Source organism: Helianthus annuus, chromosome 10 (genome assembly GCF_002127325.2).
Source record: "Helianthus annuus cultivar XRQ/B chromosome 10, HanXRQr2.0-SUNRISE, whole genome shotgun sequence".
Lineage (NCBI taxonomy): Eukaryota > Viridiplantae > Streptophyta > Magnoliopsida > Asterales > Asteraceae > Helianthus > Helianthus annuus.
This window is the reverse complement of record NC_035442.2, coordinates 177,461,146-177,476,506: the sequence shown is the minus strand read 5'-3', so window position 1 is coordinate 177,476,506 and position 15,361 is coordinate 177,461,146. Positions and strand designations below refer to the sequence as shown.

The 15,361-nt window shown below is 36.1% G+C and overlaps 1 protein-coding gene across 1 annotated transcript; it reads right to left on the bottom strand.

Moving 5' to 3' along the window:
* Positions 1-10,940: 10,940 nt before the first annotated feature.
* LOC110883540 lies at positions 10,941-13,648 on the bottom strand. The gene is made up of 3 exons (XM_022131264.1): positions 12,398-13,648; positions 11,413-12,283; positions 10,941-10,969 (listed from the first exon to the last, which is right to left on the bottom strand). The coding sequence occupies exons 1-3, from the start codon at positions 13,646-13,648 to the stop codon at positions 10,941-10,943; spliced, it is 2,151 nt and encodes a 716-aa protein (XP_021986956.1).
* Positions 13,649-15,361: the final 1,713 nt, after the last annotated feature.

The following is a 15,361-nucleotide window of genomic DNA, read 5'->3' as shown; positions in this document are numbered from 1 at the left end:
TAGACGAAAGATTATCTTTCGAGGTCCTTGATGATCTTTCGAATACTTGGTCTTCGATAGATGATCCTTCGGACCATCTATCAGATCCTTCGATCAGGCATGCTAGGCTGGGTATATATATACCCATGCAGTGTTGAGTTTTAGACAGAGATGCACACAGACAGAACACACACATCCGAGAGATATTGTTGAGAGCATTCTGTCCAGAAAACACACACACACTCTGAGAGTTTACAAGTTAGGTTTGTAAACATTGTGCTTGTAACCGAAACCTTCATTTGCATTAATACAAGTTGTGTTAATCGGTGAACCCGTGTGTGCTTGTGTTCATACTTGTTTAATCCCGGTTTGCTTGCTAGCTTGGATTCCGCACTCGCTAGTGAGTTAGTATAACAAGGTTTGAGGTTCGTCATCCACCGGATAGGGACCTACACTACTTGCATTTTTTCATGAATTTGTTTTTTTTTTTCATTATTTTTCCTCACGAACTAGAGTAACAATCGTAAAAAATACAATTGACAATCATCTAAATAGAAAACAAAATGCCAAAACTTTAATCCATTATGGTAACCTCTTCAACTAAATCATCATTTGCTCTAATTCTTTCCTTTCTTGGTCCTCCGGGCAGATAATGATTTGTAACCTCTTCAACTAAATCATCAAAGTTGTATGTGTATGTATCAATGTATATACATTTTTGATAACCAAAACAATATCGTTTCCTAGACGAGTTCTTAGCTAATCGAAAGTAGACTCCATATTTTAATTTTATCTTATACTTGGACACTATTTGAAAAACATTTGGCTCAAGTGTCGGTGATTGAGCCATGTTCTCCCATGTTGGTGCATCTATATTATCATCTTCCATCTTGAATCAATCCAATCTAATAAAAAAAATCAAGAATTAAACAAAATAAGAATAAAAACAAAGTTACTCTGACTTTTTTCGTAACTGAAGTTTACAATGTTAGATAATAGTAACTGTTTTATTTGAGATTCCCACCGGTTACTTAGTTTACAGCAACAACGTCACAGTTGTATATGTTTCAAAGTTACATCATTTAATACTTTTTGTCCCTCCTTCAGTGAAATAGTATTATATGAATGGGAATCTCAAATAAAACAATGGGAGAATGAAGATTATAATATAGTATTATATGAATGGGAATCTCAATAGTATTATAATAATACTACAGATATGTGCCGGAAAATACATCACTCTAGGTTGTGTTTGGCTGAAGATTATATGAATGGGATATTGATGTTTTAAACTAAATATAGGTATAGGGGTCGTTCTGTAATTAGTAGTTAGTTAGTTTATGTTGTAATTAGATTAGTTAGAAAGTACGAGGACTAGACGCGACACTTTGGAAGATTGTAACCTACATCTAAATGGAGCGACATATCTCTGGTCGCACCCCTTCAGTTTGGCGGCAAACATCACAGGAACTAGAGACGTGATTTTTCAAGGAGACACACCTCTTCAAGATCAATCTCAACCACAAGTTCAAGAATCGCAACCGTTCGTGAAGAAATATGTCTCTACAATCGCATCTATTCGTATAGTATATATAGGGTTCATGTATATCAATTGTAATCATCACTTTTCATTCAATACAAGCAAGTTATTGTTCTTTGATTCTAAATTCTTTATATTCAAACCTGTGATTTGCATGTCCGATTACCAACAGTGGTATCAGAGCACCACGTTAATCGATCCTGGAAGCAAGAAAGAAAAATCTCAGTGCAAGATTACGACCAAGAAACGATAATCTGGGTTTGCCGATTGAATCAGAGAACCGGGCGACGGTGTTCGATTTCGTAAGTACGTTTTCTTTTTGACTTAATCAAACCACAAGAAAGGAATCAATTTTTCAAAATACGTCTTTTGGTTAGGTTTTATTCTTCTCAAAAATTGAAGTTTTGAATTCTTCATTTACATACTTCGAGATTAAAGGCAAAAAACATTCTGTTTGTTTTTCAATTTTCAAAGAACTTAAAAAAACCATAAGTCTTATGTTAGTATTGAAAGAAAGAAATTGGTTCCCATCATCATTTTAAGTTTTTAGAAAAAAATAAAGTTTTATATTTCAAAAAAGGGAAATCAAGTTTTTTGTACGTCGAAAAGGGATCATAATAGCATGTTTTTTTAAATAAAGCAAGTTAATTTCGAGTCATAAACGATACGTATAGAAAGAAATCGAACCCGTATCGGTTCTAGCAAGTCAAACCGATTCTTGGTTCAAATAGCAAGTTCTGGACCGTTTGGTTCAAAATAGCAAGTAGCAGGTTGAATCATCACAATTCAAAGCAAGTACAATGGGTCGATCAAAATTAAGTCCAATTAGCAAGTTGGTTGGATAGTTTTGATCTCACTCGCAATAGCAAGTTAGCAAGAATCTGATCAGCAAAGCAAGTGGGTCAGGGTACATAAAAAAAATCTGATTAGCAAGTCGCTCAGAAACGCAAGAGTCTGGTTAGCAAGTTGGCCAGACGCAAGTACTAAGTAAGAAATTTGATCTACACGGTCAAGAAAAGGATCATCCGATCACAAGCAAGATAGGCAAGAAAAGCAAGGCGAGAAAAAAAGGAGGCATGACAGAAAAAGAAGGAAGTGCATCAACGTCACTCCACGAGCAAGGGAATGTATCTCTTCAATGCCCAAAATTGAGAGAGTCGAATTACACCCAATGGGTAGTTATGAAGGGAACAATCTTGAAGGCATATAGTCTTTGGGAAACAGTTGTTTCAACGGAAGGGATTAACGAAAAGAAGGCGCACATAACGAAAGCAATTATCTTCCAAACGCTACCAGAAGATGTTTTGATGCAAGTTGCTCAATACGAAAAAGAAAAGGAAGCATGGGATGCAATCAAAGTTCGTTATCTTGGAGCAGATATGGTTCAGAAAGCACGTCTACAAACTTTGAGGAGCGAACTAGAAGTTTTAAAGATGGATGAGAACAAAACAGTAAGTAGTTTCGCAAGCAAGGTGAGTGGTATAAAAGCCAAATTTAAAACTCTCGATACCACTATCAAAGACAAGAAACTCGTAAGGAAATTACTCATCTCCGTTCCGAAGAAGTTCCTACCCATCGTGGCAAACAATATTCGGAAATAGACAAAATGCCATTTGAAGAAGCAGTGGGAAGAATAATAGCTTTTGAAGAACGTCTCAAAAGTCAAGACAAGCAAGAAGATAATAATCAAGGAGGACTCATGATGGCAAGTACAAATAATAAGTTTGAAAGTTTGCATCATGGAAAGGGCCGTGGTGTTCAAAACCATGGTAGAAGTCAAGGACAAGGATCTTTCAAAGGAGGAAGAGGACGTGGAGAAGATATAGGTCCAAGAAACCAAGACAAGAGCAAGTTCAGATGTTATGATTGTGGAAAACTTTGTCATTTTGCAAGAGATTGCACCAAGTGGAAGGAAAAGGAGAAAGACACGCAACAAGAAGCCAATCTCGCATTGAAAGAGGAACCAATGCTACTGCAAGTCAAGCAAGTTGAAGACCTTTGTTAAACTATATTTAGTTTACGCGGGAGTATTGATGTTTTAAACTAAATATAGGTATAGGGGTCGTTCTGTAATTAGTAGTTAGTTAGTTTATGTTGTAATTAGATTAGTTAGAAAGTACGAGGACTAGATGCGACACTTTGGAAGATTGTAATCTACATCTAAATGGAGAGACATATCTCTGGTCGCACCCCTTCAGTTTGGCGGCAAACATCACAGGAACTAGAGACGTAATTTTTCAAGGAGACACACCTCTTCAAGATCAATCACAACCACAAGTTCAAGAATCGCAACCGTTCGTGAAGAGATGTGTCTCTACAATCGCATCTATTCGTATAGTATATATAGGGTTCATGTATGTCAATTGTAATCATCACTTTTAATTCAATACAAGCAAGTTATTGTTCTTTGATTCTCAATTCTTTATATTCAAACCTGTCATTTGCATGTCCGATTACCAGCATGGGAATCTCAAATAAAACAATGGGAGAATCGCCGTAAAATAATAACTAACCTGAACAAACACCGGCCGGCCTGAAGAATCGCCGTAGAAGAAGAAGATCGCCGTAGAAGAAGAATATCGCCGGCCTGAAGATCGCTCACCTGAAGATCGCCTGTCGCCCTAGAAAGTGAAACGTCGTGTGTGAATTAGAATGATCTGATTTTTCTCTAAGCTTAATCTTTTAATTTTGAGAAGGGTAGTTTTGTCATTTTAATAGAGAAGGAGAAATATGCAATTTTTATTTAGACTTGGGTAAATATGCAATTAAGGGTGTTTTTAAAGGAAAATATGCAATTATTCCTTCAAATTATTTCATCACAGAGAAGCATTCAGTGTCCTTTTGGTCAACAGAATGGTTATATCAACACAAAAGATCACACCATGATTTGGTGACTATAACCATAATTATTACCGGAAACACGTGAATCATGTACGTTCTTCTTTAAAGTTGTTGCATGAATAAAGAAAAGAAATTCACAACAACCATTACTTTACAGCAAAACCTGTATGATTGTGACCTGATAAGGTGATGCATGATAACTTTGTGGATTTTTTTTATTTAATTTTATTATAGGTATTCCAATATTTAAACCTATCATCCATAAAACTTTATTTGCAATAGTGCGGTCTAAAAGTGGATTCGTGATTGGTTTTTGGAACTATAGAAGTTTTTACAGTTTTATTCAAGGCATTTAAAACTTTTTATTATTTAACACTGTATAAGAAACATTTTGCAAAGCACGTTTGAGATATAAGTATAAAGTATACGACTTATGATTTGCATGCATGAGTATATATATATTAAAGGTGACAATGAATGTTTAGAAGTAGTTAATTGATGATATTCAAATTAAAATCGTCATGTATATCCCAAAGAAGTTCGGGAATATATAGGTCAGTTTCCCACATGTGATAACGAATTCTTCATTTGTACCTAAATGGGACTTAATGGACCAATAATACCATCAGATTTTCCACATGTGAAACGCATTTGAGAGAAAACTGTCCGTAAACAATGGCATTGCTTACATTAGTGATCAGTTAGAAGGCCCTGGTAGCGATCTTCCGTGAAACAAACACTTGTTTTGAAGGTGAGGTGTGTGTGTGCCCGTGAACTATCAGTAAAATGCCTCTATTTTGTAGTAAAGACAATAAAAAGACGCCTAAGAATAGTACAAATAACTAAGTATAAATCACAAAATACAACCTTGCATAAAAATCAAAACAATTAACCACTACAAAACAACAATATACACATCAATCACTTCCTTGTTGTTGATTCTTGCTGCCACAATAATTCCTCACCAAACATGTTGGTCCCATCACTTTGATATTGTGGATAGGTACACTCTAATGTAAAGTATATGACTGAGGCACCATCAGCCAAACAAAGAAAAATGTACATTCAACCTTTGTGCAGGTGGCTTATTGGTTCCTCACCAAACATGTTGGTCCCATCACTTTGATCTTAATTATTCTCTTTAGATATTTTAGTGTAACTGGAATAAATTTGGTGAACAAAGTGAATTGTAATACACATCAAGCAAGTTAGGAGGTGCGGGAGTATACACTTATTTGAGTTTGTTCTAAGTGTTTGGGCGGAGCCCCTAATCAATAGTGTGGTTCCAAGCGGGGAAACGCCCCGCAGAGCTCCTGGATGGGGTCGATCCCTATTTCGAAATCAATCTTTGGTCATTCAGTCTCTCGTTCACGAATTCACTTTCAATTACATACAAAGTTCTTGTTCTCAATATCTAAAGTGACTACACGCCTCTTAGATCATCCGTTGAAAGTTCTTTTTCTCCATCAAAATCCGAGCACACTCCATAAACCTATGTAATCAGGGGCGGATCTAGCCACTATTATCGGGTTCTCAGAATCCCACATATATTGGAACCGAATGGAAAATTTTCTGAATCTGTCACTCCTATGTCTATGAACAATGTAAGCTAAAGAGAATAATTAATCCTACCCTTAAAGTTGCACAAATGTCCAAAAGAACCTTGCTACCGTACACTAATTTCCACCAAAACCTACATGACTGTGACTAAGACAAGGATAAGCATTATAATTTTATGTCATTACGCTGTATACATGACTGTGACTAAGACAAGGATAAGCATTATGATATTATGTCATTACGCTGTATACAAACATAACTTTGGTTGCAATTATTAACATTACGTGTCTTTCGCTCATCATGCTCACTATAAGTGGGATGAACTTATTTCTTTTAATTATAAGGATAAAAAGCTACTACTTGAAGTTTTGAAATATAATCTACTTGAGAATTATTAAAAAGATGAATATATATATATTGACTCTACTTTTTTTTTCTTTCTGCAAATAATGTATTCATGTTAGATATATATGGATACATATATGTCCGGCATTATATATATATAAATATAGATAAGCTAGATATGGTTATTATTATTATTAAGTTATATTATAGGGCAGTTACAATATATATATATCCCTATGTATGTACGTATATATATATCTCTGTATTATCAGATTTGCAATTATCAATTCATTTATGAACATTATCGTCTAAGAAATCTGCAGAAACACATTCAATTATTCAAACAATCTCCAACAAAGTGGTATCAGAGCCACAACATCCGATCCAAGAAACAAACATCCATTTACGTTAACAGATACACTTCATTATCGAATTCAAGATCATGAATCAAAAGCAAGGAATTCAAACACAGATCCCCAAACTGACTGGACAAAATTATTACCACTGGCACATTCAAATGAAGGTATTGCTTGAATCACAGGAATTGTGGACGGTTGTCGATGAAGGATATCAAGAACTGGGACCAATCCGTCTGAAGAAAGATCCGCTGCATATCGAGAATCAATTAAAAAAGATAACCGGGCACTGCACATCATATTTCAGTCTGTAATCGACACAGTTTTTGAAAGAATTTCGCAGGCAAGTTCAGCGAAGGAAGCATGGGTTATTCTTCATAAATCATACAAGGGAGAAACACGCGTAAAAACTAAAAACTGTAAGACTTCAATCCCTCCGATGTGAATTTGATTCTTTAAATATGAAAGATGGAGAATCTGTTGAGGAATACTTCAACAGAACGATCCATATAGTGAATCAATTGCGGATGAATGAAGAAAAATTAGATGAACAGAGGGTTGTAGAAAAGATTTTACGTAGTTTAACTAGGAATTATGAATCGGTCGTTATAACGATCGAAGAAACAAAGAATCTGGCAGAAGTATCCACCGAAGAATTAATGGGGATACTTCAGTCACATGAATTAAGACTAAAAAGGTATGAAGATAATCCTGTTGAACATGCGTTTCAAGTAACGAATGGAAACCAAGACCGATCTAGGCAGTCGTTCAAGATTGAATCAGCAGGAAGGGGACGAAACAAATATAAGGGCAAGAATTTCAATATGAATTCAATAAGATGCTTTAATTGTCATAAACTTGGGCATACAGCCAAGTTTTGCCAACAGAAGGATGAACGTGAGAAAATGGATAACGCATTAATTCATACAGAAGATGAAGCCGATGAACAAAATGACACTATGTTCATGATATTCAACATGGAAGAGACAGTCAGAAGTGACTGTTGGTATCTTGACAGTGGCTGCAGTAACCACATGAGTGTTAACCGAGAATTCTTCTCTCACCTTGATGAATCATTAAAAAAGGAGGTGAGAACAGGAGACGATAAACGGTTGGAAGTATTAGGCAGCGGAGATGTCTCTATTACTATTAGAGGAAGAGAAAGGAAGATACCAGATGTATTTTATGTAAAGGGTTTGAAACATAACCTGTTAATCGTAGGTCAACTCATAAGGAAAGGATATGAAGTTACGTTCAAAGGAGATAGATGCGTTATCAAAGATTCGAATAATGAATTTCTTGGTATTGTTAAGATGACCAACAATAAGATGTTTCTGTTACATCTCGAAAGAGATCTGCAATATGCCATGAATATGACTATCTACGATTCCTCATATCTATGGCACAGACGCTATGGGCATGTGAACATGGATACTCTGATTGAGATGAAAAACAAGGAATTAGTATTTGGACTACCAAAGATGAAGAAGGATGATAGTGTATGTGAAGGATGCATATCTGGAAAACATGCCAGGAAACCATTTCAAAAGAAAATGGTCTGGCAAGCAACTGAACCACTACAATTAGTTCATTCTGACATATGTGGTCCAATGAGAACAGAATCCATCGGTGGATGCAGATACTTTATCACATTCATCGATGATTACACTCGAAAAACATGGGTATACTTTCTCAAATTTAAATCCGAGGCACTATATCACTTCAAGAATTTTAAAGTCTTGAATGAGAAGCAGTCGGATCATGTAATCAAAACTTTAAGAACGGGTCGCGGAGGAGAATATTGCAGCAAATCGTTTCAGGAGTATCTGAGACTCAATGGAATTTGACATCAACTTACTAACAGCTATACTCCTCAACAAAACGGAGTAGCCGAACGAAAGAATAGGACTTTAATGGAACTAAGTAGAAGCATGATGAATATTAAGCAATTACCTAACTGTTACTGGGCAGAAGCTGTAGCATGCTCTACTTACATTCTGAATCGAACAATTACGCAGACCAGACCAAACATTACTCCTTTTGAAGCCTGGAATGGACAGAAACCAAATGTAGAACATCTGAAAGTGTTTGGTTGTCTAGCTTATGCTCTTGTACCCAAACAACACAGAGACAAATTATCCAACAAAACAATAAAAACAATATTTGTTGGATATAGTGAAGCTAGCAAGGGTTACAAACTATATAACCCTCAAACTAACAAGATTATTATCAGTGTGATGTGATCTTTGATGAAAATAAAAGATGGGTTTTCGAAGGTGAAGGATCAAACGCGCCATTTGTTATCACTGATGGAGAGGAGATACCAACTCAACATGATGGAGAGAAAAACAAGAACCAAGAACAGGAAATTGATAACCCCACAGCAGATAACATAAATGGAGAACAAAATCAAGAAGCAACCAATAATGATCAACAAGTTTTTAGTGACTCAGGGACAGGACAGATGAAGCACAACAACAAAATACTGATCAAGATCAACAAAACAATGGTGACACTTCATCTACAGATTCAGAAAATGAAGTCATTAAAACTAAAAGCATCAGGAATGTATATCGCAATACCAGAAAACTCACGAATGCAGAAGTGTTACAGAAATATAACCAAAATCAAGTGGTGAATTTTGTTCACTATGCAAGTACAGATCCGACGAGTTATGAAGAAGCAAGTAAAGATACAAAATGGATAGAAGCAATGGACAGGGAAATGGATTCTATTAATAAAAATCACACTTGGGTACTGGTGGATCCACCAAAACATCAGAAGCCAGATTATAGTAAAAGGATACAGGCAGAAATATGGTATAGATTATCAAGAGGTATTTGCACCCGTAATAAGGTTTGAAACAGTTCGAATAGTGTTAGCTCTAGCTGCACATTATGGATGGTATCTTCATCAAATGGATGTTAAGACAGCTTTTCTGAATGGAAAACTGAATGAACAAGTCTACATAGAACAACCTCAAGGCTACATTAAACAAGGAGAAGAACGAAAGGTATGTCATCTCCAACGAGCTCTCTATGGTCTCAAACAAGCACCAAGAGCATGGTACAGTCGCATAGACTCATACTTCTTACAACATGAATTTAAGAAAAGTGCATATGAGCATACGTTGTATATAAAAAGACACTAACAAAGGGAAATTAGTGATATGCTTATATGTCGATGATTTAATCATTGCATGTAGTTCTATGTACTTAATTACGGGAGTTCAAAGAGTCAATGAATAAGGAGTTCGAAATGACTGATATGGGAAGATTACATTATTTCTTGGGTATGGAAGTACTTTATGAAAATGGAAATATCATACTGTCCCAAAGGAAGTATATGAGAAATCTGTTACACAAATATAAAATGAAACAATGCAATACTGTATCCACACCTATGGAATATGGATTGAGATTATCAAAGGATGACCCAGAAGAGTTTGTAGACGAAGGTGTGTATCGAAGCCTAGTAGGAAGTTTAATGTATCTTACCAATACGAGACCAGACATCATGTTTGCGGTCAGCAAAGTTAGTAGATTTATGGAAAATCCAAGGAGGAATCACTGGGAAGCAGCTAAACGAATACTTAGATACATCAAAGGAACACAAAACCAAGGAATTACATACTCAAAAGGAGGAAAGAAAGTTCTTGTAGGTTTCAGTGATAGTGACTATGCAGGAGATATGGATGATAGCAAGAGCACCTCCGGATATATATTTCATTTAGGTTCAGGTCCCATCTCATGGCAGTCAAAGAAACAAAAGGTAGTAGCTTTATCGTCAACGGAAGCAGAATACATGGCATTATCGCTGGCAGGTTGTCAAGCTTTATGGATTAAGGGAATTTTAGATGACCTACAAGAAAATAATGATTCCTCAATTCCTTTATACTGTGACAATAAGTCCACAATATGTTTGGCTAGGGATCCTGTTTATCATGGAAAGAGCAAACATATAAGGGTTAAGTATCATTTTATCAGAGATCTTATCAAGAAAAGAGAATTAAATGTCATCTTTTGTGCAACGAAGGATCAGATAGCTGATATTATGACCAAAGCATTCCAACCAAAGGACTTCATTCGACTTAAGGAGCTTCTTCGCATGTCACCTGAAGTAATCTAGCTTACGGGAGGGTGTTAGATATATATGGATACATATATGTCCGGCATTATATATATATATATAAATATAGATAAGCTAGATATGGTTATTATTATTATTAAGTTATATTATAGGGCAGTTACAATATATATCCCTATGTATGTACGTATATATATATATATCTTTGTATTATCAGATTTGCAATTATCAATTCATTTATGAACATTATCGTCTAAGAAATCTGCAGAAACACATTCAATTATTCAAACAATCTCCAACAATTCATTGGTGAACACATATTGTAGTCATCAACGAATTGAATGACTTTAGTGATCTTAGTGCGAACTCACCTATATACAAAGCAAGCATTCAATACAAAACCAATTTAAGCAATAACCTTGAGAAATGTATAATGCATAGTACTTACTGCTTAAAAGATATAATAGAAGTTGGAAAAAAAGAGTAGAAATTACTATGAGAACCAAGGACTTGATTAACATACATTTAGATGCTATGAGAGGAAACCAGACGATGAAAACATATAAACATGAACTTAACATTGAAATTTAAGGAATTAATGATTCCTTAAATAAGCACGCCATTTATGGATAAATGGCAAGTCACTTGGATTCATGCCTGAAATACCATGACGTTGAAGTGTTTCGATTATTTTTGTAGACTCACCCAGAAGTCGGGCTGCGTCTTTGACACTGGCCTCCCTTATCTCTATTGCACTAGTGTGGCATTTCATCTCAATGACTTGAGGTAAGTTTGTGAGACAAGCAGTGATTATGTCAGTGATCATTGATGATAAGTTACCAAATAGTTCCTTTTGGCTATCCTCATCATCAATGTTGGCACTGTTGGTACTCAATATCGTTTTGGTTATACGATACATTGAGTTGGCACACATAGACCTGCCTTTGGAATCATCTTTCCTACTTGCGACCTCCGAGTAAACTATGTTTTCAGATGTATCCCTGAACCATTCAACAATCTGTCTAGTGGTTTTCACTTGAGAAGAGGGGTCTTGCAACTTGTGTCCTAACCATTTGTGGTCGATGTCAACTTCTTTCCACAAAGTTTTTGCAGCCTCTTGAACGCTTACAAAGTCATTGGTAGCGTTCAGGTTTTCTTCAACAAGTTTGACGTATCGCAGACCTTCCTCCACACCTTTCAACAAGTTATCAACGTCCACCTTTTTTATTTTAGGAAGCAAAATCGCGATGGTAGTTAGGGTTACCACCGGTAAGCTCCAACAATTTTGATGTTCTACTTTTAGTAGTAAAAATGGAACATGTTGCATGTCATACTCATCTGTGTTGTCAAACTCCGCAACTCCCAGGAAACCTCTGGCAGGGTTTTGTTCAATTAGCCTCATGAGATTATCGTTGGCGTGGCTCTTTTCACCATTTTGGATCAATCGGTTCACAGATTTTGAAAGGCCCTCCAATGTTCTCTTTGCAAGCTCCATCTCATCTTCAAGTTGCAAAACATATGGACGAAGATCTTCGTTTCGTTCCAAGAAGTTGGTCTTTTCTTCCAATGAACTAAACTGTTTGAATGATGAACTAAAGCAATATTTATGTAATAACCACTTCAAACAACGAAAACAATACAAGACACATATAATGAATACAAATGGTATCAAGGCTAGTATCTTGCATACCACAACAAATCCCCCCTGGAATTCTATACAAATGTAGAGAATTAGCTTTTTCGAAGTCTCGATGATGACGCTGAGACTGTGGTTACGAAATGGGAGCTTTAAACTAGCACGTTTCCAGTCATATAACTTCGATGTCCAGTAGCTCTTTAGTTTAAAAACCTTAAAATCGTTTGAAACTATTTTGAGGGACACTTTAAAGCTTAAGGCTGCAAAACATCGAGAAAGTGGTGCAATTGTACCAATCACGACTCCAATAAACTGTACTATCACAATTGCTATCATGGATCGACCATAATCTGAATCACAGTCCTCTTCCATAATAGCATCAATACTCCAGAACATAGTAAGAGTATGTAAGATGGTGACAAAAACACATATTACCCCAGAAGCAGATGTGGTACGAAAGCAAGCTGTTATGAATTGGGGGCTGCCACTTCCTGCCATGATCCAGTGGTTCTTCACATGTTTTTGCAGCTGCTCAACTGTTAACAATTCTCCTGATGACTGTTTGATTTCTTTCAAAGCTCGATCGTGACCTTGTTGGTATTTTGATTCTATAATCTTTTTGGATTTTAGAATCGCTAAACATGAACATACATGTACTAGCAACAACCAAAGTAACAAAGTCACATAAATGGAGGCTAGTATGATATTACGATCTTTGTTAATTTTAACCTCATATAAGGGGGAAATAACGTTGATAATAGGGGCAACTTCTTTATAGGACACAACTCCTGTTTGTATTTGAATGCAAATATTCACAACCATTGTGATCACAAGAAGACACAAAGCTGTGATGTTCGACCAGAGTGCATTGTTGTCCATGGTTGATAAACAAGGCAATAAATTAGCCATCATGGTGCACATGAAGGCCATGCTTCCGAGCTTTGCCACTTGGTCCACATCACCAGGCATGGAACCACTTAGATCCACCGGTAACTTCATTGCAACGGATATTACAGTGAGAAAGGCAGAATTGATTCTAAAATACTTGCACGGGAACCATAGCTTCCCCCTACGCATGCCATGTAATAAATCAGCCACCATAGTAAGGATGCAAACAAGAGATGCACACGCGATATACAACCCAATCCAAACCATAGGTTCGCTGTACTTTTTTTCTCTTTCTGATCGGTATATAGGTTGCGCGTATTTTAGCAATGTACTAGTAACATAGCCAGGAATTCTGCAGTCACCGGTACTGAGTTCATCTAGAAGTCGGAGATACTGAGTTGTTGGGCTGTGCTCCATAACTCCAGGGAATTGAAAGACACGACTGATGAAATGATTTTATATGATGGATATAAATTGAAGTTGGGTTAGTTTAGGAAGATGGATGGATCGTTGTTGAATATAAAGATAGAAACATTAAAGGATTTACACATGAATCATGCTCTTCCTTAAAGTTGATGGACCTGAAACTTTATTTGCAATAATTCTCCCGCTCTTAAAGTTGATGGACCTGAAACTTTATTTGCAATAATTCTCCCGATCATAGTGCTATTTATCTAAAAGTGAATTTCATTTTATTTTATTTCAATTATAAAAGATTTTATTCAATAATGCATTTGAAATATATTTCAAATGCATTATTCCCTTATTTATGCATTCTGGTAATAAAACTGAAAAGATATTCACAAAGTCTTATGTGGAAATTTAACCCATTTACTTTTGCATGGGTTGATTTGGGTTGTGTTGAATCTCGAACGGGTCAGATTAGAATAATTAGCTAAAAGGGTGATGATTCAAATGGGTTGAGAGTCATCCAAAATCTATTTTAATTCATCATGTGCAATGATTTATGTTAGTATTGTACAGTGGCGGATCCAGGGGGTTCCCGGGAACCCCCTCGATTTGGAAAAAAATGAAGAAATTTAGTGTATCTTCTTATAACACCTCAAATTTAGTGAAATTTAGCGGATCCAGGGGGATCTATGTTTCAAAATTTTGGGATAAACCAGAAAACTTTCTGCATCTTCTTATAACACCTCAAATTAGAGTGTGTTACATAATTTGAACCAGGCAGTACATTGAGTAATTTATATTGTTATGCACTTGAGCAATCAACATTATTCTTGAATCCATTTTTTGGTTTCTTACTTAGTTGATATTCATTTTTAACTTGTTAAGTTGAGGACGGTACTAATTTCGCTTGTTGCTTGTGCAGAGTCCAACAAGATTGATCCAAAGTGGAGGGACTCCATGGCGAAGGAGCCACCTTCTTATGTTCAGCCTTCAGATCCTAGAAGTACCATAGAGGTTAATCTAATCTTTTTTTTTTTTTTTTTTTTTTTTTTTTTTTGCAAATCTCTATGATCTGCACTTTTCAATTCAATACTCACTTTAAATGGTTTTCATATTGTAAATGATCATCTCTCTAATTGATTTTTGCAACTTCTATATATGAGTAAGTTCATTTATCATGAATAGTTGCGTTGATCTTTTTAACGCAGAGGGAAGCATTGAATATTAAAATATGAAGAGAGAGAATTCTCAATGAAAATTAATTAGTTATTTTTTACAGGTAGCTACAGTCCTGGATCAAGTCGAGGAAACGCTCTCTCACGACAATAGTTCAGATCACGGGCCGAAGACCAGCTCCAAAAGCCAGTACAATCTTGTCTTCTTCTCCATTGCCAGCTGGCAGTCATGCAGCCACCCCTGTTGTTGCTGTTGCTTCAATCCTTACAGGTAATGTGCTTTTTGTAGGTCCGGTTTCGGGACCGAAACCGTGATTTTCATGATAATGTTCAAAGATGGAAGAGATAAGAGAGGATAAACATAACAAACTTTGTATTAATCCGGTAGTAAACATTACAAGTCGGCCCGGTTACATGACAACCGAACTAATACCAAAGAAGTATACATCCGGGGAGAAACCAAGTGGTGATTTCTCCCGGTGAGGTCTCAGACCTCCATTCTCTCTCTAGCACACACTTGTGCTCTCACTCTTGTGTTGCAAAT

Bases quoted from the DNA above. Each gene is read 5' to 3' on its own strand.
- LOC110883540 (XM_022131264.1), bottom strand. From the start codon at position 13,648: ATGGAGCACAGCCCAACAACTCAGTATCTCCGACTTCTAGATGAACTC. The intron at 12,284-12,397 runs GTATGCAAGATA...TCATTCAAACAG, and splicing joins TCCAGGGGGGATTTGTTGTG to TTTAGTTCATTGGAAGAAAA. The intron at 10,970-11,412 runs GTGAGTCTACAA...GTGTTTCTGCAG, and splicing joins AGACGCAGCCCGACTTCTGG to ATTTCTTAGACGATAATGTT.